This window comes from Scophthalmus maximus, chromosome 18, assembly GCF_022379125.1.
Source record: "Scophthalmus maximus strain ysfricsl-2021 chromosome 18, ASM2237912v1, whole genome shotgun sequence".
NCBI lineage: Eukaryota > Metazoa > Chordata > Actinopteri > Pleuronectiformes > Scophthalmidae > Scophthalmus > Scophthalmus maximus.
In genome coordinates, this window is record NC_061532.1 from 18,789,456 (window position 1) to 18,812,358 (window position 22,903).

Here is a 22,903-nt window from a genome sequence, read left to right on the forward strand (position 1 = left end):
GAGCTTCAAGTTTTTTTTATTTCCCTTTATGCATCAATATCTATAAAAATGACTAGTAAAAGCATAAACGTTATATATAAAAGACATCAGTTAATACAGTGTGACAGAGAAGGCAAATAAAAACTGACTTGGTTTTCTTATTTTTCATCAGATTTAAAAACCAATGTAATGATATGACACGTAACTATATTGTGTCCTGTTTTTTTGGGGGGGTTCGCTGACGGAAGCCTAGAGGCTGCTGGGATGTGAGGAGGCTCCGGCCGAGGAAGAGGAATCTCTCACTGCGCTGTAGGTCACTGCATCACCTTCATCATCGTCATCATCATAATCATCATCATCTTCATCAACATCATCATCGTCATCATCCTAAACCTGAGAAATAAAACAACAAAGTAAAAATAAAAAAGACAGCACGGGTCAATTTCAAGATTTGGGCCTCGTGTTCCTCTTCTGTGGTCCCATTCCCACACATTCAGCAGTTAACACCCAAACTGTGAGTGCTGCCCAGTCAGAATTAATCTTTGGCAGAGTTGAGTTATTGAACTGAATTATTTTTGTAATGATATATCTCGAACCCATGTATACACGGAGGGAACATGCAACCTCTGCACAGAAAGGCCCTGGTTGGTTCGAACCGGGACGCGAACAACATGAATATGTTACTTTGCAACGTAGTAACATATTTGCAACCTTTTCTTTCATCTGTGAATGTTCCCATCTTTACTTCTCTTCCACCTGAGTACAGCCTCCACAGTTATTACGACTGCTGCTAAGCCCACAGCCAGAACGATGCGCATCCACCACCACCACCACCACCACCAATCTAGCAACAGAGTGAAAAGATATTTAGCTGTAGTTTCCTGTTCTGTCCAACCTCCTGTAGCCAAAAGAGACTTTCACATGCTTTGAACAGGTTTTCTTTTAAGTCAGGCGACAGGCAGCTGTACGAAGAGATGATTTACACCAACTATTCAGTACCTTCTGACTCTGTTGTCGTCTCGTTGTCTCCAAGTGCTGCTCAAGAAAAAGAGAAATCCATAAAATAAACAGATGTGATTTTGTCCGGCTCGGGAACAGCTCATCATATTCTCTTGGGTTTCTCACCTGATGACCGAGGCCTGAAGAGAAACCGTTTCTCAGTGAAACCATACGTCACTTGACATGTCAGTGGCTCGTAGTTTTCTGACTTGTTAATGAAATGAGAGCTTTTAAAGCTCACGGTGGCTGAGCTGCCAGACTGTGACGTCTTCAGGTCGCCGTTGTCTTCATCCACGTCTCCGCCCTTTAAGAGCCACTTCACTGTGCATCTGCTCTCTCCATACGCCCACACTGAGCAGGTGAGTGTCACTCCATCAGTGCTCCTCTGTTCAGTCACTGGTGAAGAAATGTAACATTCATTTTATCGCTGTCATCACGATGTCCGTAGATTGTTCTAAAAAGACAAGTTGACTCACTGTTGACGACAGACAAATGAACCAAAGCATCTTTCATTCTCCCGTCTTCATCCTGTCTGCAGCAGTATTGACCAGCATCCTGAGCTGTGACCTCCTTTACAACCAGAGAACAGTTTGCTGTAACACGCATCCTCTCTGGTCTGGATTTGGAACTCGCAGACGTCTGGAGCAGGCCAGATCTGACCAGCTCTACTGCACTGGTGTGATGCGATTTAGCGTAGAGCCAGTCTGTGTTCTCACAGTTATCCGGATCCTCAAGTCCACAAGGCAAAGTCGCTCTAGTTCCAGCTCTGACAACGACGGACTGATCTTTTTGTTCTGTTATCGCTGTGAAGGAAAGAAGAGAGGGACAGGAACAAATGAAAAAACTAAGAACAGTAAGACTTAAAAGCAAGCGCCACAAAGCAATCTAGTATTTCTAGTACTGTTCATTCTGTATGACTTCTCTACTGTACGTGTCCTTACCTGTAAACCGAAGCACCAGTGTCACACACAAATACACTTTAATCCACTTGAATTCAACCATTGTTCCTCGGCGGCTTCTCTTTTCTTGTCTTTGCTGCTTTCTTTCTCAGCAGAATGTGCAATGTGGCGTTTCCTTCCTGTGACTGACGCGTGTCTGTTCCCCCACAGTGACATATTGTCCGCTTATGTCATTTGCTATTTTTATGTTGACGCGTTGTCGAGCAGCTCGGCGTCGACTCTTCTACTTATTCAGTCCTGAACAGACACGTGAGTGTTGAAGCGATTGCTTGGGAAACATTTACATGTGATGCACAAGCTGGTACTGATTCAACTCCTTCCTCCAAATCAAGCTCTGGGCCCCATTTGGCCCCCGTCTTCCTCCCAGACTCAGGGTTTGGCTTCTTTTAACCAATAAGGGCCTGCATGGACTTGCGGCCCCCCGTATTTAACTGAGCTTATTACACCATATATCACCTGCGCGCCCTCTTCGCTTTTCCTACCGTGCACCTCGTCTCTGGAATAGCCTCCCACCACATGTCAGAGAAGCTCACTCCGTAGAACATTTTGAATCTAGATTCACAACCCACTTCTACTCATTACAATAGTTTTTAATAGTTTTAACTTGTTGTTTTCATCTATGTTTGTTTTCTATAATAACTTTTAATGTTGTTGAATTGTCCCATTGCTGTGTGTTGCGTCATGTGTTCCTTTAATCATAAAGTGCATTGAGACCATGTCAAATGGTGATATTACACTTTAGATACATTTTGATTGATTGATTGAACAAAATCACCATAAAACTCAACAATCATCATCTGATCATTAATGAGCACATGACAGGGTTTTTTTTAGGAAATCATCGATCACTGGTCCTGATTAACTGCCTGACGGCGACTTTACAAAGAAAAAATGAATCATAAACATTAAATACTCATATGAATGTGCGGTTTCTTCGTTGCACTAGTTCACCTACAGCACCCCCTTCTGGACAGAAAGGGATTTACAACTTAACTTAACTGCAAATGATCATGAAAATAAAATGTAAAAGTGCAACATTAGAAAACAGCAGCCAGATACAGCAGAGCTTCAAGTTTTTTTTATTTCCCTTTATGCATCAATATCTATAAAAATGACTAGTAAAAGCATAAACGTTATATATAAAAGACATCAGTTAATACAGTGTGACAGAGAAGGCAAATAAAAACTGACTTGGTTTTCTTATTTTTCATCAGATTTAAAAACCAATGTAATGATATGACACGTAACTATATTGTGTCCTGTTTTTTTGGGGGGGTTCGCTGACGGAAGCCTAGAGGCTACTGGGATGTGAGGAGGCTCCGGCCGAGGAAGAGGAATCTTTCACTGCGCTGTAGGTCACTGCATCACCTTCATCATCGTCATCATCATAATCATCATCATCTTCATCAACATCATCATCGTCATCATCCTAAACCTGAGAAATAAAACAACAAAGTAAAAATAAAAAAGACAGCACGGGTCAATTTCAAGATTTGGGCCTCGTGTTCCTCTTCTGTGGTCCCATTCCCCCACATTCAGCAGTTAACACCCAAACTGTGAGTGCTGCCCAGTCAGAATGAATCTTTGGCAGAGTTGAGTTATTGAACTGAATTATTTTTGTAATGATATATCTTGAACCCATGTATACACGGAGGGAACATGCAACCTCTGCACAGAAAGGCCCTGGTTGGTTCGAACCGGGACGCGAACAACATGAATATGTTACTTTGCAACGTAGTAACATTTTTGCAACCTTTTCTTTCATCTTTGAATGTTCCCATCTTTACTTCTCTTCCACCTGAGTACAGCCTCCACAGTTATTACGACTGCTGCTAAGCCCACAGCCAGAACGATGCGCATCCACCACCACCACCACCACCAATCTAGCAACAGAGTGAAAAGATATTTAGCTGTAGTTTCCTGTTCTGTCCAACCTCCTGTAGCCAAAAGAGACTTTCACATGCTTTGAACAGGTTTTCTGTCAGGCGACAGGCAGCTGTACGAAGAGATGATTTACACCAACTATTCAGTACCTTCTGACTCTGTTGTCGTCTCGTTGTCTCCAAGTGCTGCTCAAGAAAAAGAGAAATCCATAAAATAAACAGATGTGATTTTGTCCGGCTCGGGAACAGCTCATCATATTCTCTTGGGTTTCTCACCTGATGACCGAGGCCTGAAGAGAAACCGTTTCTCAGTGAAACCATACGTCACTTGACATGTCAGTGGCTCGTAGTTTTCTGACTTGTTAATGAAATGAGAGCTTTTAAAGCTCACGGTGGCTGAGCAGCCAGAATGTGACGTCTTCAGGTCGCCGTTGTCTTCATCCACGTCTCCGCCCTTTAAGAGCCACTTCACTGTGCATCTGCTCTCTTCATACGCCCACACTGAGCAGGTGAGTGTCACTCCATCAGTGCTCCTCTGTTCAGTCACTGGTGAAGAAATGTAACATTCATTTTATCGCTGTCATCACGATGTCCGTAGATTGTTCTAAAAAGACAAGTTGACTCACTGTTGACGACAGACAAATGAACCAAAGCATCTTTCATTCTCCCATCTTCATCCTGTCTGCAGCAGTATTGACCAGCATCCTGAGCTGTGACCTCCTTTACAACCAGAGAACAGTTTGCTGTAACACGCATCCTCTCTGGTCTGGATTTGGAACTCGCAGACGTCTGGAGCAGGCCAGATCTGAACAGCTCTACTGCACTGGTGTGATGCGATTTAGCGTAGAGCCAGTCTGTGTTCTCACAGTTATCCCGATCCTCAAGTCCACAAGGCAAAGTCACTCTAGTTCCAGCTCTGACAACGACGGACTGATCTTTTTGTTCTGTTATCGCTGTGAAGGAAAGAAGAGAGGGACAGGAACAAATGAAAAAACTAAGAACAGTAAGACTTAAAAGCAAGCGCCACAAAGCAATCTAGTATTTCTAGTACTGTTCATTCTGTATGACTTCTCTACTGTACGTGTCCTTACCTGTAAACCGAAGCACCAGTGTCACACACAAATACACTTTAATCCACTTGAATTCAACCATTGTTCCTCGGCGGCTTCTCTTTTCTTGTCTTTGCTGCTCTCTTTCTCAGCAGAATGTGCAATGTGGCGTTTCCTTCCTGTGACTGACGCGTGTCTGTTCCCCCACAGTGACATATTGTCCGCTTATGTCATTTGCTATTTTTATGTTGACGCGTTGTCGAGCAGCTCGGCGTCGACTTTTCTACTTATTCAGTCCTGAACAGACACGTGAGTGTTGAAGCGATTGCTTGGGAAACATTTACATGTGATGCACAAGCTGGTACTGATTCAACTCCTTCCTCCAAATCAAGCTCTGGGCCCCATTTGGCCCCCGTCTTCCTCCCAGACTCAGGGTTTGGCTTCTTTTAACCAATAAGGGCCTGCATGGACTTGCGGCCCCCCGTATTTAACTGAGCTTATTACACCATATATCACCTGCGCGCCCTCTTCGCTTTTCCTACCGTGCACCTCGTCTCTGGAATAGCCTCCCACCACATGTCAGAGAAGCTCACTCGGTAGAACATTTTGAATCTAGATTCACAACCCACTTCTACTCATTACAATAGTTTTTAATAGTTTTAACTTGTTGTTTTCATCTATGTTTGTTTTCTATAATAACTTTTAATGTTGTTGAATTGTCCCATTGCTGTGTGTTGCGTCATGTGTTCCTTTAATCATAAAGTGCATTGAGACCATGTCAAATGGTGATATTACACTTTAGATACATTTTGATTGATTGATTGAACAAAATCACCATAAAACTCAACAATCATCATCTGATCATTAATGAGCACATGACAGGGTTTTTTTTAGGAAATCCTCGATCACTGGTCCTGATTAACTGCCTGACGGCGACTTTACAAAGAAAAAATGAATCATAAACATTAAATACTCATATGAATGTGCGGTTTCTTCTTTGCACTAGTTCACCTACAGCACCCCCTTCTGGACAGAAAGGGATTTACAACTTAACTTAACTGCAAATGATCATGAAAATAAAATGTAAAAGTGCAACATTAGAAAACAGCAGCCAGATACAGCAGAGCTTCAAGTTTTTTTTATTTCCCTTTATGCATCAATATCTATAAAAATGACTAGTAAAAGCATAAACGTTATATATAAAAGACATCAGTTAATACAGTGTGACAGAGAAGGCAAATAAAAACTGACTTGGTTTTCTTATTTTTCATCAGATTTAAAAACCAATGTAATGATATGACACGTAACTATATTGTGTCCTGTTTTTTTGGGGGGGTTCGCTGACGGAAGCCTAGAGGCTACTGGGATGTGAGGAGGCTCCGGCCGAGGAAGAGGAATCTTTCACTGCGCTGTAGGTCACTGCATCACCTTCATCATCGTCATCATCATAATCATCATCATCTTCATCAACATCATCATCGTCATCATCCTAAACCTGAGAAATAAAACAACAAAGTAAAAATAAAAAAGACAGCACGGGTCAATTTCAAGATTTGGGCCTCGTGTTCCTCTTCTGTGGTCCCATTCCCCCACATTCAGCAGTTAACACCCAAACTGTGAGTGCTGCCCAGTCAGAATGAATCTTTGGCAGAGTTGAGTTATTGAACTGAATTATTTTTGTAATGATATATCTTGAACCCATGTATACACGGAGGGAACATGCAACCTCTGCACAGAAAGGCCCTGGTTGGTTCGAACCGGGACGCGAACAACATGAATATGTTACTTTGCAACGTAGTAACATTTTTGCAACCTTTTCTTTCATCTTTGAATGTTCCCATCTTTACTTCTCTTCCACCTGAGTACAGCCTCCACAGTTATTACGACTGCTGCTAAGCCCACAGCCAGAACGATGCGCATCCACCACCACCACCACCACCACCAATCTAGCAACAGAGTGAAAAGATATTTAGCTGTAGTTTCCTGTTCTGTCCAACCTCCTGTAGCCAAAAGAGACTTTCACATGCTTTGAACAGGTTTTCTTTTAAGTCAGGCGACAGGCAGCTGTACGAAGAGATGATTTACACCAACTATTCAGTACCTTCTGACTCTGTTGTCATCTCGTTGTCTCCAAGTGCTGCTCAAGAAAAAGAGAAATCCATAAAATAAACAGATGTGATTTTGTCCAGCTCGGGAACAGCTCATCATATTCTCTTGGGTTTCTCACCTGATGACCGAGGCCTGAAGAGAAACCGTTTCTCAGTGAAACCTTCCGTCACTTGACATGTCAGTGGCTCGTAGTTTTCTGACTTGTAAATGAAATGAGAGCTTTTAAAGCTCACGGTGGCTGAGCTGCCAGACTGTGACGTCTTCAGGTCGCCGTTGTCTTCATCCACGTCTCCGCCCTTTAAGAGCCACTTCACTGTGCATCTGCTCTCTCCATACGCCCACACTGAGCAGGTGAGTGTCACTCCATCAGTGCTCCTCTGTTCAGTCACTGGTGAAGAAATGTAACATTCATTTTATCGCTGTCATCACGATGTCCGTAGATTGTTCTAAAAAGACAAGTTGACTCACTGTTGACGACAGACAAATAAACTACAGCATATTTCATTCTCCCGTCTTCATCCTGTCTGCAGCAGTATAGACCAGCATCCTGAGCTGTGACCTCCTTTACAACCAGAGAACAGTTTCCTGTAACACGCATCCTCTCTGGTCTGGATTTGGAACTCGCAGATGTCTGGAGCAGGCCAGATCTGACCAGCTCTACTGGACTGGTCTGCTGCAATTTAGCAAAGAGCCAGTCTGTGTTCTCACAGTTATCCCGATCCTCAAGTCCACAAGGCAAAGTCACTCTAGTTCCAGCTCTGACAACGACGGACTGATCTTTTTGTTCTGTTATCGCTGTGAAGGACAGAAGAGAGGAACAGGAACAAATGAAAAAACTAAGAACAGTAAGACTTAAAAGCAAGCGCCACAAAGCAATCTAGTATTTCTAGTATTGTTCATTCTGTATGACTTCTCTACTGTACGTGTCCTTACCTGTAAACCGAAGCACCAGTATCACACACAAATACACTTTAATCCACTTGAATTCAACCATTGTTCCTCGGCGGCTTCTCTTTTCTTGTCTTTGCTGCTCTCTTTCTCAGCAGAATGTGCAATGTGGCGTTTCCTTCCTGTGACTGACGTGTGTCTGTTCCCCCACATTGACATATTGTCCGCTTATGTCATTTGCTATTTTTATGTTGACGCGTTGTCGAGCAGCTCGGCGTCGACTCTTCTACTTATTCAGTCCTGAACAGACACGTGAGTGTTGAAGCGATTGCTTGGGAAACATTTACATGTGATGCACAAGCTGGTACTGATTCAACTCCTTCCTCCAAATCAAGCTCTGGGCCCCATTTGGCCCCCGTCTTCCTCCCAGACTCAGGGTTTGGCTTCTTTTAACCAATAAGGGCCTGCATGGACTTGCGGCCCCCCGTATTTAACTGAGCTTATTACACCATATAGCACTTGCGCGCCCTCTTCGCTTTTCCTACCGTGCACCTCGTCTCTGGAATAGCCTCCCACCACATGTCAGAGAAGCTCACTCGGTAGAACATTTTGAATCTAGATTCACAACCCACTTCTACTCATTACAATAGTTTTTAATAGTTTTACCTTGTTGTTTTCATCTATGTTTGTTTTCTATAATAACTTTTAATGTTGTTGAATTGTCCCATTGCTGTGTGTTGCGTCATGTGTTCCTTTAATCGTAAAGTGCATTGAGACCATGTCAAATGGTGATTTTACACTTTAGATACATTTTGATTGATTGATTGAACAAAATCACCATAAAACTCAACAATCATCATCTGATCATTAATGAGCACATGACGGGGGTTTTTTGGGAAATCATCGATCACTGGTCCTGATAAACTGCCTGACGGCGACTTTACAAAGAAAAAATGAATCATAAACATTAAATACTCATATGAATGTGCGGTTTCTTCTTTGCACTAGTTCACCTACAGCACCCCCTTCTGGACAGAAAGGGATTTACAACTTAACTTAACTGAAAATGATCATGAAAATAAAATGTAAAAGTGCAACATTAGAAAACAGCAGCCAGATACAGCAGTGCTTCAAGTTTTTTTTATTTCCCTTTATGTATCAATATCTATAAAAATGACTAGTAAAAGCATAAACGTTATATATAAAAGACATCAGTTAATACAGTGTGACAGAGAAGGCAAATAAAAACTGACTTGGTTTTCTTATTTTTCATCAGATTTAAAAACCAATGTAATGATATGACACGTAACTATATTGTGTCCTGTTTTTTGGGGGGGGTTCGCTGACGGAAGCCTAGAGGCTGCTGGGATGTGAGGAGGCTCCAGCCGAGGAAGAGGAATCTCTCACTGCGCTGTAGGTCACTGCATCACCTTCATCATCGTCATCATCATAATCATCATCATCTTCATCAACATCATCATCGTCATCATCCTAAACCTGAGAAATAAAACAACAAAGTAAAAATAAAAAAGACAGCACGGGTCAATTTCAAGATTTGGGCCTCGTGTTCCTCTTCTGTGGTCCCATTCCCACACATTCAGCAGTTAACACCCAAACTGTGAGTGCTGCCCAGTCAGAATGAATCTTTGGCAGAGTTGAGTTATTGAACTGAATTATTTTTGTAATGATATATCTTGAACCCATGTATACACGGAGGGAACATGCAACCTCTGCACAGAAAGGCCCTGGTTGGTTGGAACCGGGACGCGAACAACATGAATATGTTACTTTGCAACGTAGTAACATTTTTGCAACCTTTTCTTTCATCTTTGAATGTTCCCATCTTTACTTCTCTTCCACCTGAGTACAGCCTCCACAGTTATTACGACTGCTGCTAAGCCCACAGCCAGAACGATGCGCATCCACCACCACCACCACCACCACCAATCTAGCAACAGAGTGAAAAGATATTTAGCTGTAGTTTCCTGTTCTGTCCAACCTCCTGTAGCCAAAAGAGACTTTCACATGCTTTGAACAGGTTTTCTTTTAAGTCAGGCGACAGGCAGCTGTACGAAGAGATGATTTACACCAACTATTCAGTACCTTCTGACTCTGTTGTCGTCTCGTTGTCTCCAAGTGCTGCTCAAGAAAAAGAGAAATCCATAAAATAAACAGATGTGATTTTGTCCGGCTCGGGAACAGCTCATCATATTCTCTTGGGTTTCTCACCTGATGACCGAGGCCTGAAGAGAAAAAGTTTCTCAGTGAAACCTTCCGTCACTTGACATGTCAGTGGCTCGTAGTTTTCTGACTTGTTAATGAAATGAGAGCTTTTAAAGCTCACGGTGGCTGAGCTGCCAGACTGTGACGTCTTCAGGTCGCCGTTGTCTTCATCCACGTCTCCGCCCTTTAAGAGCCACTTCACTGTGCATCTGCTCTCTCCATACGCCCACACTGAGCAGGTGAGTGTCACTCCATCAGTGCTCCTCTGTTCGGTCACTGGTGAAGAAATGTAACATTCATTTTATCGCTGTCATCACGATATCCGTAGATTGTTCTAAAAAGACAAGTTGACTCACTATTGACGACAGACAAATAAACTACAGCATATTTCATTCTCCCGTCTTCATCCTGTCTGCAGCAGTATAGACCAGCATCCTGAGCTGTGACCTCCTTTACAACCAGAGAACAGTTTCCTGTAACACGCATCCTCTCTGGTCTGGATTTGGAACTCGCAGATGTCTGGAGCAGGCCAGATCTGACCAGCTCTACTGGACTGGTCTGCTGCAATTTAGCAAAGAGCCAGTCTGTGTTCTCACAGTTATCCCGATCCTCAAGTCCACAAGGCAAAGTCACTCTAGTTCCAGCTCTGACAACGACGGACTGATCTTTTTGTTCTGTTATCGCTGTGAAGGAAAGAAGAGAGGGACAGGAACAAATGAAAAAACTAAGAACAGTAAGACTTAAAAGCAAGCGCCACAAAGCAATCTAGTATTTCTAGTATTGTTCATTCTGTATGACTTCTCTACTGTACGTGTCCTTACCTGTAAACCGAAGCACCAGTATCACACACAAATACACTTTAATCCACTTGAATTCAACCATTGTTCCTTGGCGGCTTCTCTTTTCTTGTCTTTGCTGCTTTCTTTCTCAGCAGAATGTGCAATGTGGCGTTTCCTTCCTGTGACTGACGCGTGTCTGTTCCCCCACAGTGACATATTGTCCGCTTATGTCATTTGCTATTTTTATGTTGGCGCGTTGTCGAGCAGCTCGGCGTTGACTCTTCTACTTATGATGCAATTTTTCAGCTCTGGAATAGCTTGTTCTATTCCATGGGATTCTCACCTGATGAGCGAGGCCTAAAGGGAAACTTTTTGCTCTTCCTCAGTGAAACCATCCGTCACTTCACATGTCAGTATCTTTGACTTGTTAATAAAATTAGAAGCTTTAAAGCTCACAGTGGCTGAGCAGCCAGACTGTTGCGTACTCAGGTCGTCGTTGTCTTCATCCACGTCTCCGCCCTTAAGGAGCCACTTCACTGTGTGTAGACACATACGCCCACACCGAGCAGGTGAATGTCATCTCGTCAGTGCTCCTCTGTTCAGTCACTGGTGAAGAAAGAGTAATATTTATCATCATGATGTTCGTGGATTGTTCTAAAAAGACTCACTGTTGATGACAAACTAGTATTTCTAGTATTATTCATTCGGTATGAGTGCTCTACTGTACGTGTCCTTACCTGTAAACTGAAGCACCAGTGTCACACATAAAAACATTTTAATCCATTTGAATTCAACCATTGTTCCTCTTTGTCTGTTTTTCTTGGCTTTTCTGCGTCTGTTTTTTCTTAACGGTGCAATGTGGCGATTTTCCTTCCTGTGACTAACGTGTATCAGTTCACCCACAGTGACAGTACAGACCATACAGAAAAGTGTACTACGATTAGAAGATAGTGTAGATCGTCGGTCTTTGAGCCTCAACTGAACTAACTGGCTAACTTGAAAGCTATGAACTAACAAACTTCAAAGCCACTTACAGACTCTAAAGCCATACAGAGAACTATTTCTATTAAAGAGACAGTAACATGCCAGTAGTGTGTGAAAAAGCGGACTAGTTGGGACTTTGGTTTTACTAGTAAGGCTCGTGTTGGAAGTAGTGTAGGACAAAAGTGCCACTAGTTGCTGAAAAAGACAGACTAGTAGGACTGAATGTCCAACTTGTGCTGACAAAGAGCAAACTAGTGGAGCAACCTGATGTCTAATATGAAGGATAAGGAATAAATGCTCAAACGGCTTTCCATAGTTGTGATCCCAGCTGACATTGGACAAGAGGTGGGGTACAGCCTGGACAGGACGCCAGTCCACTACAGGGCCGACATAAGCACAAACAACCACATTCACATTCACATTCACATCTATGGTCAATTCAGAATCTCAATTAACTGAACCTGCATGTTTTGGGATATATAAATAAATATAAAATAGAAGAAAACTGTATAAAAAAGACTTTATAAAGCTAAAGAAAAAAGAAAAGAAAAAAAGAGAAAACATATCCTCATTGGTGAACTACAATTTTACTTGTGATTCAGTAGTTTCAAATGAGTGTCAGGTTATTCATTGTTGATACAAGAGGCTACAAACCACTTCCTATTAGTTTGTTTCTTCGCCTTCTAAAAAAACCATAAGAAAGAAAGAAATCTGACCAATCTTTTACAATGAAGACTGTTATTTGTAATGGAAAATACACAAACAAAGATACAACAAAAATCACCATGAAACTCAACAATCATCATCTGATCGTAAATAAGTACATGACTGTTTTTTCAGGTAAAAATCAATTACTGGTCCTGATAAACTGCTGGACAGCAAAATATATATATATATATATATCATGTAATATATGAATGTGCTGGTTTCTACTTCTCACATTGCACTAGTTCACCTACAGCACCCTCTTCTCAACATCAATTACTGAAAATGACCGTGAAAATTAAATCATGGTCATAAAATAAAACTTAAGATAATAGCAGCCAGATACAGCAGAACTTCAAGTACTTATAATCTCCTTCATGTATCAATAACTATAAATCACTGGGTAAAAGCATTATGATTAAGTATAAAAAGATATGAATTCATACAGTGTGAAAGAGAAGGCAAATAAAACTGACATGGCTTTCTTATTTGTCATCAGATTCATGAACCAATGTAATAATATTAGATGTAACTTTATTGGGTTTGTTGACGGTTGCATAGTCGTGATCTACGGAGACTCCAGCTGACCAAGAGGAATTGTTTATGGCACTGTATGTCACTGCATCACCTTCGTCATCATCATCTTTAACTTGTACCTGAGGAGCATCAAACAGCACACAACACAACGAATCATTTTGTACACTGTTATAATCAAAATGTCACTTTAAAGAATAAATGAGCTTTCGTTGTTGATTTGTGTTCATCATCTTCATCTTTACCCTGAACCTAAGAAATACAACAACAAAATCAACACAGCATGTTTCATTGTAATGAAACATCATATTACAGTTCACCAGTTTGATCCAGACTGTTGGATGGGCTACCATCAAATTCATGGTCTCCGGGGGATGAATCCTACCCACTTTGCAGATCCCCTGGCTATTCCTCTACTGCCACCAAAAGTTTTTGGATTTTGGCAAATTGTCTTCACATCTTTTGTGTAACCATCAAATAGGGTAAAGATAAGATGGTTGTGGTCCCCAGAGGGTAGATCATAATAACCTTGGTGACTCTTTGGTGACTTGGTGCCACAGTGAAGTTGATTATAGTGGTTTCAACTAAATCATCACCACAATTATTTGATGGATAGCCATGAAAGATTTGGTAATCATACAGAAAATTACTTTTGATAATAGTTATTTAACTTCTCATTTAATGTCATGTTCTTGTCAAAATTTAAATTTCTTTATCATTGACCAAATTATACTAATCCGCCTCAGCTGTATTTTGTGTTTAGTGCTAATTAGCAAACCTTAGCACGTTATGATGCCGAACTAAGGTAGAGATCATAATCATGCTGACGTTAGCATTTAGCTAAAAAACGCCACTGAGTAGCCTCACCCCAAGCTGCTAACACGCCTGTAGGCTCATAGTCTTGTCCCATTCGTTCACTACCTACACCTGTTGAACCAATCAGACATCTTACCCGGGCTTTACTGCTGGTCTTCTTGATGTAGCTGACGGAGGCGTAGGAAACAACATCTGCAGGGTCAGCCTGCATAGCGAAGACAACATGTGACCATGCTTGGTTAGTTGCATAATTTAACTTTTTGTCCGTTGCAGAAGGAAGTTAGCCTCATTTAGAGAAAAAATATATAAATTTAATGTAATGTGTCTCATACTGCAACACTTTGGCAAACAAATCTATCATAAACTAGAAGGGCACTCAAAAGAGCTCATACCTCCGCCAATGCCCAACATTCCCCTTAAATTCACTCAAGTCGGAAAACGCCAACAAAACAATGCATATCATGAGATCATAATTTCCATTGCAGGTGAATAAGACGAAAAAAAAAAGACAAATCAAACGATCCTTTCCCTAAGAAATCTGTGACCATGACAAAGTCAATCTCGCAATGTCAAAGGAAGTGATGAAAAAAATTCCTTGATCCGCCCATTTTTCCAGATCCAGGCCAACATTTAATGGGTTGTCCCATGTCCAATCTCTTCACCAAGTTTCATGGAAATCAGTTCAGTTGTTTTTATGTACTACTGCTGATTTACCAACACACCAAACCAACCAACCAACCCAACCAGCTAAAAAACCAATCAAACAACCAAACAACCAAACCAACCAACAAACCAATCAACCAACCAACCAACAAGCCAGCCAGCTAGCCAGATCAAACAAACCAACCAACCAGCTATACAACCAAATTAACAAACAAACCAGCCAGCCAGCCAACCAATCAACCAACCAGCCAGCAAACCAACCAACCAACCTACCAACCAACCAACCACCCAACCAACCAACCAATCAACCAACCAAACAAAAAAAAACAGCCGACCAGCCAATCAATCAACCAATCAAACAACCAAACCAACCAACCAAACAACCAACCAACCAACCAGCCAGGTAAACCAACCAACCGAATAACACAACCAAACAAACCAGCCAACCAACCAACAGACAAACACAAACACACAGGGGTGACAGTGAGTGTAACGGGATGTACAGTGTGATCTCACCGTGTCCTGACTCGTTGCTGGAGCCTGTGTCACTGCGAGGGTTGAGCTCGGTTTCTGTGAAAATAGTTTCCTTTTTTAGAGTTTTCCATTTATGCCAAGAACATTATTGTGAGGCAAGTGTGACGGAGGTTTTATTTTTTAGACAAAACATTTTACAGCAAAGTTGAGCATAATTTTGTCTTACAGTAAGGACAGAACTATTCAAAAACACGAAAGCCACAACTGTAACAAACGTTTGATGGTTTAGTCTTAAAAATGTAAAAGTCAGCTCACAGCGTCGTCATCCATCCGTGTTTTGTTCCCTGAAAAGAAAAACAAAATGCAGAGTGAAAATGAAAACCTCTCATTTTACCAAACTTCCACCTGTGCATGTTCCTACCGTTGGTTCTTCTCCACCTGATGAGCGCTACAACACACAGGGCTGCTAAAGCCACTGCCCCAATAATGAACCACCACCAATGAGGAGAGTACGACGACACTGAAGAACATTTTTGATTGGCTTTCTGACATCCTGTGGGTGAAAAAGAACAAGTTTGCACATGAATTTCATGAACGTTCTTTTATATATTTATCCATGTTTATGAATTTTATTTTACTATTTTCACACACGTAGATCAACTACATAAGTACGTTTGGTGAAAATTCATCCATGCGTTTTCAACTTATTTTGCACACACACACACACCAGGGCTGGCCCAAGGCATAAGCAAACTAATCGGCTGCTTAGGGCCCCGTGGCGTCCAGTAGCCTATATAGCTAAAGATAAAAGCAATGTCACAAAAAAGGACACGCATGACTAATTTCACTGTTTTACCATAAACATTCACCGGCTAGCTAGCTGTCGAACAAGCCTTCGGTTCAGTCAAGGTATGTTCAGCTAACGTTAGCTTGCTAACTCTAAACTCTGCTTAGGGCCCCGCATAGGCTAGGGCCGGCTCTGAAACACACACACACACACACACACAGAGACAGGGGCAATAACAATACCCTGCTTCCAGGTAAAAATGAGAAAATATCTACCGTCATCTCGTTCGTTCGAATCCACCAAGTCAACAGACGATCCCCTTTTCTCACACGGGGACTGAGTGGAGACGCTGCACAGCAGCAGGTTCCCTCCATCCCTGTCCGTCACTCTACACCTCAGTGACTCCTCATACTTCGGATGAGGAAGAGAAGGTTTGAATGTCACAGTGCTGGAGCAGGAAACCTGCGAACTCTGCCATTCGTCCTTTACGCCCGTGTTCAACCACTCCACCGTGTGTCCACAGTGTTCATATGTCAACACGGAGCACGTTATCGTCATCGCATCCTCGCCCACATGAACTGATTGTGGGGAAAACACAACATAAAGAGTAAATGTAACGTCCTCGCAGTAATCATAACAACAATAATAAAAATGTCTATACTCACTGTTAATAACAGACAGATAAACCAGAGCACTTGAACCTTGTTGTTGTCCGGATTTGTTAAACTGTCTGCAGGCGTACAGACCGGCATCCTTGACCGTGACCTTCTTCACAACCAGAGAACAGTCCTCTGTGACACTCAGTCTGTCTGATTTGGTTCTGGCTTGTTCAACGACCTGCCCGAGCTTGATCTGCTCCACCGCTGGCGACCGTGGCCTCTCATTGAAGAGCCAACTTGTACCGTTACACTTGAGCTGATCTTCGGTCCTGTTTTCACAAGGCAACGTCACTTCATCTCCGACAATGACGGTGAGGTGGGGATCTCGTCCTTTTATTGCTGAGATGAGGGATGAAATATGAGAAGTTAACAGAAGAAATGAATAAAATATGACTCTTATATTTATTAATTGCTAGAGTAATAAAATACAACAGGACATTTTTTGTGTTTAATCCCTGATTTAAGAGTCAGTTTAACTCCTGCTTCTTGTATCTGTGTTACAGTCTATACATCCTTACCTCTGAAGTGAAGCACCAGGATCAGAAATAAAGAGATTTGATTCAATTCAGTCCACTTAAATTCAACCATCGCACTTCTCTTTCTTGTTGTCTTTCCCTCGTTCTCACTGCGACTGTCAAAGCTTCCGACTAATGCTTCTTTCAGAGTCCGGACTTCCTCTTGTTGGTTGAAAGCCACTCCCTTGTAGTGACTTGAATCTCCTCATCAGAGCCTATGAGCTTCTCATCGGTCTGTAACTCTTGTCAAGAGGTCAAATATTCCCGAAAAATCCAAACGTGGCTCAGTGTGGAGATGAAGGGTGTGATGTGATGCCTTTGACACTTGGTTTTCTTGCTTTCGTTGCATTTTAAGACCTCAATGCAAAGGAAACATCAGAAGAGCGAGAACAGTTTTCATTCATTTAATTCTTGATTTTACAAGATTCTTCTTTTTTGTGCCAATGATGATTCCAACGTCGTGGAAAGACGACGAGGACGACTGAGAAAGATGAAGTAGCTGTGGCGTTAAAACGAAACTTATTAGTGGGAGTGTTTGTCATCACAAAGCAGAAGTGAGATGCGACATCTCACCCACCGGAATATGACGCCTGTGGCCAAGAACAAGTGGTGCAAGAAAATTATGATATTTGATTACTTAATGATTTTGGTGTGTTTCTTTTAAACTGTTGGTTCTTCCTCCTTGCAGCTCGGTAACTTTCCCTCTGAAAACTAAAGGGGGAGTGTTTTTAACATATGTCCCATCTGGCAAATTGGATTTGAAGCAAATCTGGGAAAACACAAGCAGAAACACCAAGTTTGCCTGATTTATTTTTTGGGGCATGTTTCACCAATTTTGCCCATGACCCATCTGTACGTGACCCAGGCAGTTCTGTCCCATGCAGACAGATCAGAGATCACATATTTCATAAGGCAAAGTGACATCCAATTACTGAAAACTCATTGAAAACAATCAAAAAAAAGAGACTTATTTTATTAGTTAGAGTTTAGATTCACTGTTTAGAAAAAAAAACCAACAACCCAAGAAAAGCTTCTGGCCACATGAAGAATAACCAAATGGATGAAATGTCTTAGTAACAGCTGCATTAATCTTTAATCAGATATGATCTTATCAGTCAAATGATGAAGCAGCCTCAGAAATATTGACCTTTTCTCAGCCGTATTTCAGAAAGCCGAATCTGAAAACTTTTTTTAGATGGTTGTCGCCACTGTGCTGTTTCGCTCCTGTGAAGGAAAGTGTTTTTTTTTCGTGTGTGAGTGTGTGTGTGGAAGTAGGGTCGGTACTCAGAGAGACCTCACGGCCGGCAAAAGGAACAGGAAGCTCAGATCACAACACACATTATATCTTTACTGAGAAAATAGTCGTTGGCTGATCTATTAATGTTTCAAATCTTGTACATTAGCTTTTTTCACATACTAATTTAACCTACTGCGCCCCCTTCTGGACAAAGAGCTTTTAACAACAATGCATCCCAGGATCCTCCCTCTGTCGTCGCAGGAGCGGTGACCGACACCCAGGGTGACTTTTGTCATTTCACCGTCATCATTTCAAAGGTTTTGTGGTTTTCCTGGTTTGTGGATTCCGCTGACAGGTGGGGACGGGCACAAGACTCCAACGTTCATCCAGACACGACGTTGGATGTACAGGTAAACGGGTGGAATGGTTCTCAGGCGCTGTGGTCTCTGTTTGGTTCTGGTTTGCTGACGGTGGCGTAGACGCTCATGCTGGGATCAGCCGGAGCGGAGGAGGCCGCCTTCACGGCGCTGTAGGTCACTGCATCACCTTCATCTTCTTTGACTCGCGCCTGCAGGGGCAGGAGGGAAACAGCATCGTCCCACGGTAAGTGACATGCACAGTGAGTCATTTCGCACAGTGTTGTTGAAATAAATGGGCTCGCGTTGTGGATTTGTGTATGTTGTGTTAACTTGACACGTTTTTCTTCACCAGTCCATCAGACGTCGTCTTACCCGGCCTTCGCTGTTGGTCTTCTTCACGTAGCTGACGGAGGCGTAGCAAACAGCCTCCTCAGGATCAGCCTGCACAGCCGAGACAACACCATGAGTGTCCAGTAAGATGAGGACTTACATTGTAGCCTCGACTCTCGTTGTTGTCGCTGGTGGTTTGGAGTTTTGTCTTTTGTCCCTGTCGTTGCACATTTCACACTCACGGCTTGCAGCATCTTCCCTCCCTTACACTCAAGAGTCACTCAGTTTCTCATGGTGTTATTAAAAAAAAAAAATTAAAAAAAAGACGCCTGGACTGTGTGTGTAGTGTGTGACCTCACCGTGTCCCGACTGGAGTCTGCACCAGACTTAGTCTCCGTTGGGTTTAAACTCTGTCCCTGGTCAAACACAAAAAAACACGTGTATATTGTGTTTGGAGAATACAGGCTTCAGGCACTTTGAAATCAATCAATGTTCAAATTTAATTTTTTAAAAATATGTTATTTTGCATCGACTCAAAGAAGCGATTCACCATGATTCTATAAACTCTTTCGGATTTTGTTAAACTCACAGTTTTTTTATCCAGCTGCGTTTTCCTCCCTGAAAAGACCAAAGAAAGAGTTCACATTGAAAACTCCATGATTAAAAAAAGGAAATAAAAAACAGTTTCGTCCTGTAAAATTAAGCATTTATTTTTTATCTTCCTCGCCTTCACGTCTCTTCCACGTGGCGACTGCCACCGAAGTTGTTAAGAGTGCTGCTAAACCCACGGCCACACCAACGTACAACCACCAGTCTTTCGAGAGAGAGAGAGAAAAATATTAAAACAATATATTTCAATTGCAGCTTTTTGTTGTGGACAGTAAAAAAAATCCTTGTGAATTTGAAATCTGCGAGAGACTCAAAGGAGAATACACCAAAAGACAAATCATCGTGTGACTACTCTGTGGTGTTTGACCAGGCACCGCCACGTCGGTCCTCCAGTCGCTGCTGTTTTCAGCTCTCCTTGTTACCGCTGCTGCCGTCGTGTCCTCGCCTGGACAAATGAAAGAGCAACAATGCTCTGTTATCAAACGGCAAAAAGGATGACAGCATCATATTCAGGTGCACATTTGCGATTCACATCATTGTACGGTGACTACGAACACTCGCCTGAGGAGCTGAAGGTGAACTGCTGCACGCTTTGAAACAAACTTTCAGTCACTTCACACTTAAATGACTCGCGATACTTTGGCCTCTGCTCGAGACGAGAGGCGGGAACCGTGGCGGTGCAGCTGGACGACGGCGTGCCCTCGCCGCCGCCGTCCTCCGCCACGCTTGGATCCTCGAACAGACACTTCACCGCGTGTGTGAGCTCGTGTGCCGGCACCGAGCAGGAGAACCTCACCTCGTCATCCACCTTATCCTCGGTCACTGGTGAAAACGGAGACGTCGTGAGAAAAAGAGCGGACGGAAGTTGTGAGGTTTCAGTTTTTTTGTTTGAGCCGAGAACTCACTTTCGACGGCAGACAGATAAACCAGAGCATCCTCTGCATGTTGTTGTCCCGATTTGATTTGTTGACAGTCGTAGCGACCGCCGTCTGCAGCCGTGACCTCCGTTATAACCAGAGAGCAGTTCTCTGTGACCTTCAGTCTCTTGGATTTATCTTTGGCACTCTCTCCACAGATCCTGCCACTTTTTACTAGGTCCTCTATTTTCCCATGGTGACTGAAGATCCAGTCAGTGCTGTCACATTCCACCTGGTCACGTATGACATTCTCACAGGGCAGCGTGACCTCCCCTCCGGCCCGGACGATGACGGAGGACAACTGCTCAGTGGCTGGAGTGGGGAAGAAAATGGGAGACAAACAAGAGAAATAAGCAGTGGTGCCCCCCGGGGGGGCCAGGTGGGGCCACTGAAAATCTTAGGTCGACACACCAAAACCAAAAGTCATAACTGGATTTCAGGAGTTCTATTATGCCGTTGTAGTATTTAGACTAGTTAAAAACTATGTCAATTTTAAAGAGTTAAGGAATGGCATACTGATATACTTTGGTTTCTTATTTTACAGTTAATGTTACAAATTATCTCATGTGCATAGACATTTACCGGTACAGTTAACATTTTGAGTTCCACAACAATCCTGGCTGGCGACATTTGTTTTTTAATTTTAATATTATTGTACTTAGACCTAACTATACTATACTATAACTATTATAAAAAAATATAGATGTATATAGTACGTAATGTAAAATACCAGATAGAACGCTGACGGTGCCATTTGAAATCGATGAAAAATATAGTAATCATTATAGCCTGACCGATATTGTTTTCATGGATCTTTAGGTTTCACAAGATTTCCAATAACTATACATTGGCTGATATATAAATATTTTAATCGGTCAATGATTTCTAAGATGTCGTTATCACACCTTCATGGCAAATAAATGTAATTGAGGTTTGATATTTTAGTTTTTGAAAATAAACTTGATCATAAATAACTATAAATAAAGAAAATAAAAAAAATTTAAAATAAGTTTATAAAACTTGAATTCATAAAAAGTGCTATTAAGTTTAAGATTTCCGACATGTCTGTAAAAGGCTAATATCGACCGATTTCATCATCCAATATGGCAAATATGGTTGCTTGCTGTTCCCAAAAAAATTAAATACAAATTTGGACAGAAAACCAGATAATATCTGCAAAAAGCAGTGGAGGGTGTACAGGGGTGGTTACCAGGGGTCAATTTGGAGAGCGCCGGGACACACCCTTAGAAAAACATGTGTAAAATATCATTTTTTCTAGTATTCTTATCAAATTTGAACTATAGGTCTATGCGGCTTTATGTTGTGGTCTCATTGTGATTTTCCAGCTGCGACAGTCTTCTGCAAGGCATTTGATTAACAACAAGATTAAAGCGAGAGAAAAGGACAATACAGGAATAACAGTTTGTGTGAGGATAATCTTTGTGCAGAGCTTTGCAAATACAATTTGTTTGTTTTAACGTTAGTAAAAGTAATATTGTAATATTACCGGTAGACCGAAGCGCCAGTATCAGAAATAAAAACATTGTAATCCACCTGGTTTCTCTGTTGCTTCTCGGTCATTTACTGTCAGAGTCTCTGAACTGGTGCATGTTGGAGAGAAATGAAGAGTCTCTCTCTCCTTCCTGTGATTAGCAGTGAAGCAACTTCCTCATTGTCACTTTGTGTAAGAGTTTTGTGATTTAAGGCGGAGCACATCAGCTCTTCATTGCTTCATCTCATCAACGTTAAAATACAGCAGCGGATGAGGAAGCTGCGGTTCGGTGTGGAAAGAAAGGTAACGAGCCAGCGATGAAGCAAAGAGTAAAACAAGAGAAACATCCCCCACAGCATGAACCCTTCATCGACTGACAACTATGAGTCTGGGGTTGCTACAGTAGATTTAAAAAAAATGTCTTCCGCAAACCAACCAGAACTGCAAACCACTTCCAAAGAGAAGATTTTTTAAACCTGTAATCTGAAGCACCAGGATCAGAATTAAAGACATTTGTTACAAATATATCAACATTTTAGTTACAATAAAGGGAATTTAAACTCCAGTGTGGCTGAAATCTCATTCAGATTCTTAATTGCCAAATTCCTTAAAAACATATTTCGGATTTACAAACAACAATGCTATAACAAAATGTTATCATCAGTGTACTGTCTAGTTCAGCGTTCCAACATCATGCAAGAGTCGAGTGCAACATTGGTTTTGAAAAAAAACAAAAAACGTTTTGCTATGAAAAAAGGTCACTATATGCAGCTTTAAAATGTATTCCATAAAAATCCTGAAATAAAGTTAGGGTGGAGAAAACTGCCCAACGCATCACCGGTACCTCACTCCCCTCCATCGGGGCCGTCCTGAGCAAGACCCCCCACCCCTGGACACCCCCCAGTATTTGTATACCGTACATACTGCCTATCTATACTGCTCTTATGATAACTG

The 22,903-nt window shown here is 42.0% G+C and overlaps 5 protein-coding genes across 9 annotated transcripts; all 5 read right to left on the reverse strand.

The window, feature by feature from the left end:
- Positions 1–2,403, reverse strand: LOC124849577. Of its 4 annotated transcripts, none has more exons than XM_047328413.1 (6): positions 1,920–2,403; positions 1,455–1,781; positions 1,105–1,374; positions 979–1,014; positions 719–823; positions 1–372 (listed from the first exon to the last, which is right to left on the reverse strand). In XM_047328413.1, exons 1-6 carry the CDS (start codon positions 1,978–1,980, stop codon positions 362–364), a joined length of 810 nt encoding a protein of 269 aa, XP_047184369.1. In that variant the 5' UTR covers positions 1,981–2,403; the 3' UTR covers positions 1–361. The 4 variants fall into 4 exon arrangements, with proteins under 4 accessions (XP_047184369.1, XP_047184368.1, XP_047184367.1 ...); XM_047328412.1 differs by having other exon boundaries at positions 691–823; positions 1,920–2,402; XM_047328411.1 differs by having other exon boundaries at positions 1–823.
- A 597-nt stretch (positions 2,404–3,000) lies between these two features.
- LOC118289855 lies at positions 3,001–5,067 on the reverse strand. Its single transcript, XM_047328415.1, has 6 exons — positions 4,912–5,067; positions 4,447–4,773; positions 4,097–4,366; positions 3,971–4,006; positions 3,691–3,820; positions 3,001–3,372 (listed from the first exon to the last, which is right to left on the reverse strand). Exons 1-5 carry the CDS (start codon positions 4,970–4,972, stop codon positions 3,699–3,701), a joined length of 816 nt encoding a protein of 271 aa, XP_047184371.1. The 5' UTR covers positions 4,973–5,067; the 3' UTR covers positions 3,001–3,372; positions 3,691–3,698.
- A 925-nt stretch (positions 5,068–5,992) lies between these two features.
- LOC124849352 lies at positions 5,993–8,323 on the reverse strand. The gene is made up of 6 exons (XM_047328410.1): positions 7,912–8,323; positions 7,447–7,773; positions 7,097–7,366; positions 6,971–7,006; positions 6,683–6,815; positions 5,993–6,364 (listed from the first exon to the last, which is right to left on the reverse strand). Exons 1-5 carry the CDS (start codon positions 7,970–7,972, stop codon positions 6,691–6,693), a joined length of 819 nt encoding a protein of 272 aa, XP_047184366.1. The 5' UTR covers positions 7,973–8,323; the 3' UTR covers positions 5,993–6,364; positions 6,683–6,690.
- A 665-nt stretch (positions 8,324–8,988) lies between these two features.
- On the reverse strand, positions 8,989–17,817 carry LOC118289852. 2 transcript variants are annotated; one of them, XM_047328407.1, is made up of 14 exons: positions 17,009–17,817; positions 16,497–16,829; positions 16,107–16,409; positions 15,466–15,597; positions 15,360–15,388; positions 15,087–15,140; positions 14,044–14,112; positions 11,606–13,213; positions 10,911–11,474; positions 10,446–10,772; positions 10,096–10,365; positions 9,970–10,005; positions 9,682–9,814; positions 8,989–9,363 (listed from the first exon to the last, which is right to left on the reverse strand). In XM_047328407.1, exons 1-8 carry the CDS (start codon positions 17,076–17,078, stop codon positions 13,043–13,045), a joined length of 1,161 nt encoding a protein of 386 aa, XP_047184363.1. In that variant the 5' UTR covers positions 17,079–17,817; the 3' UTR covers positions 8,989–9,363; positions 9,682–9,814; positions 9,970–10,005; positions 10,096–10,365; positions 10,446–10,772; positions 10,911–11,474; positions 11,606–13,042. The 2 variants fall into 2 exon arrangements, with proteins under 2 accessions (XP_047184363.1, XP_035472855.2); XM_035616962.2 differs by lacking the exon at positions 9,682–9,814.
- A 140-nt stretch (positions 17,818–17,957) lies between these two features.
- Positions 17,958–22,122, reverse strand: LOC118289853. The gene is made up of 9 exons (XM_035616963.2): positions 21,965–22,122; positions 20,446–20,769; positions 20,102–20,362; positions 19,893–19,985; positions 19,659–19,745; positions 19,521–19,549; positions 19,291–19,347; positions 18,974–19,042; positions 17,958–18,810 (listed from the first exon to the last, which is right to left on the reverse strand). Exons 1-9 carry the CDS (start codon positions 21,999–22,001, stop codon positions 18,673–18,675), a joined length of 1,095 nt encoding a protein of 364 aa, XP_035472856.1. The 5' UTR covers positions 22,002–22,122; the 3' UTR covers positions 17,958–18,672.
- Between the last annotated feature and the right edge of the window lie 781 nt (positions 22,123–22,903).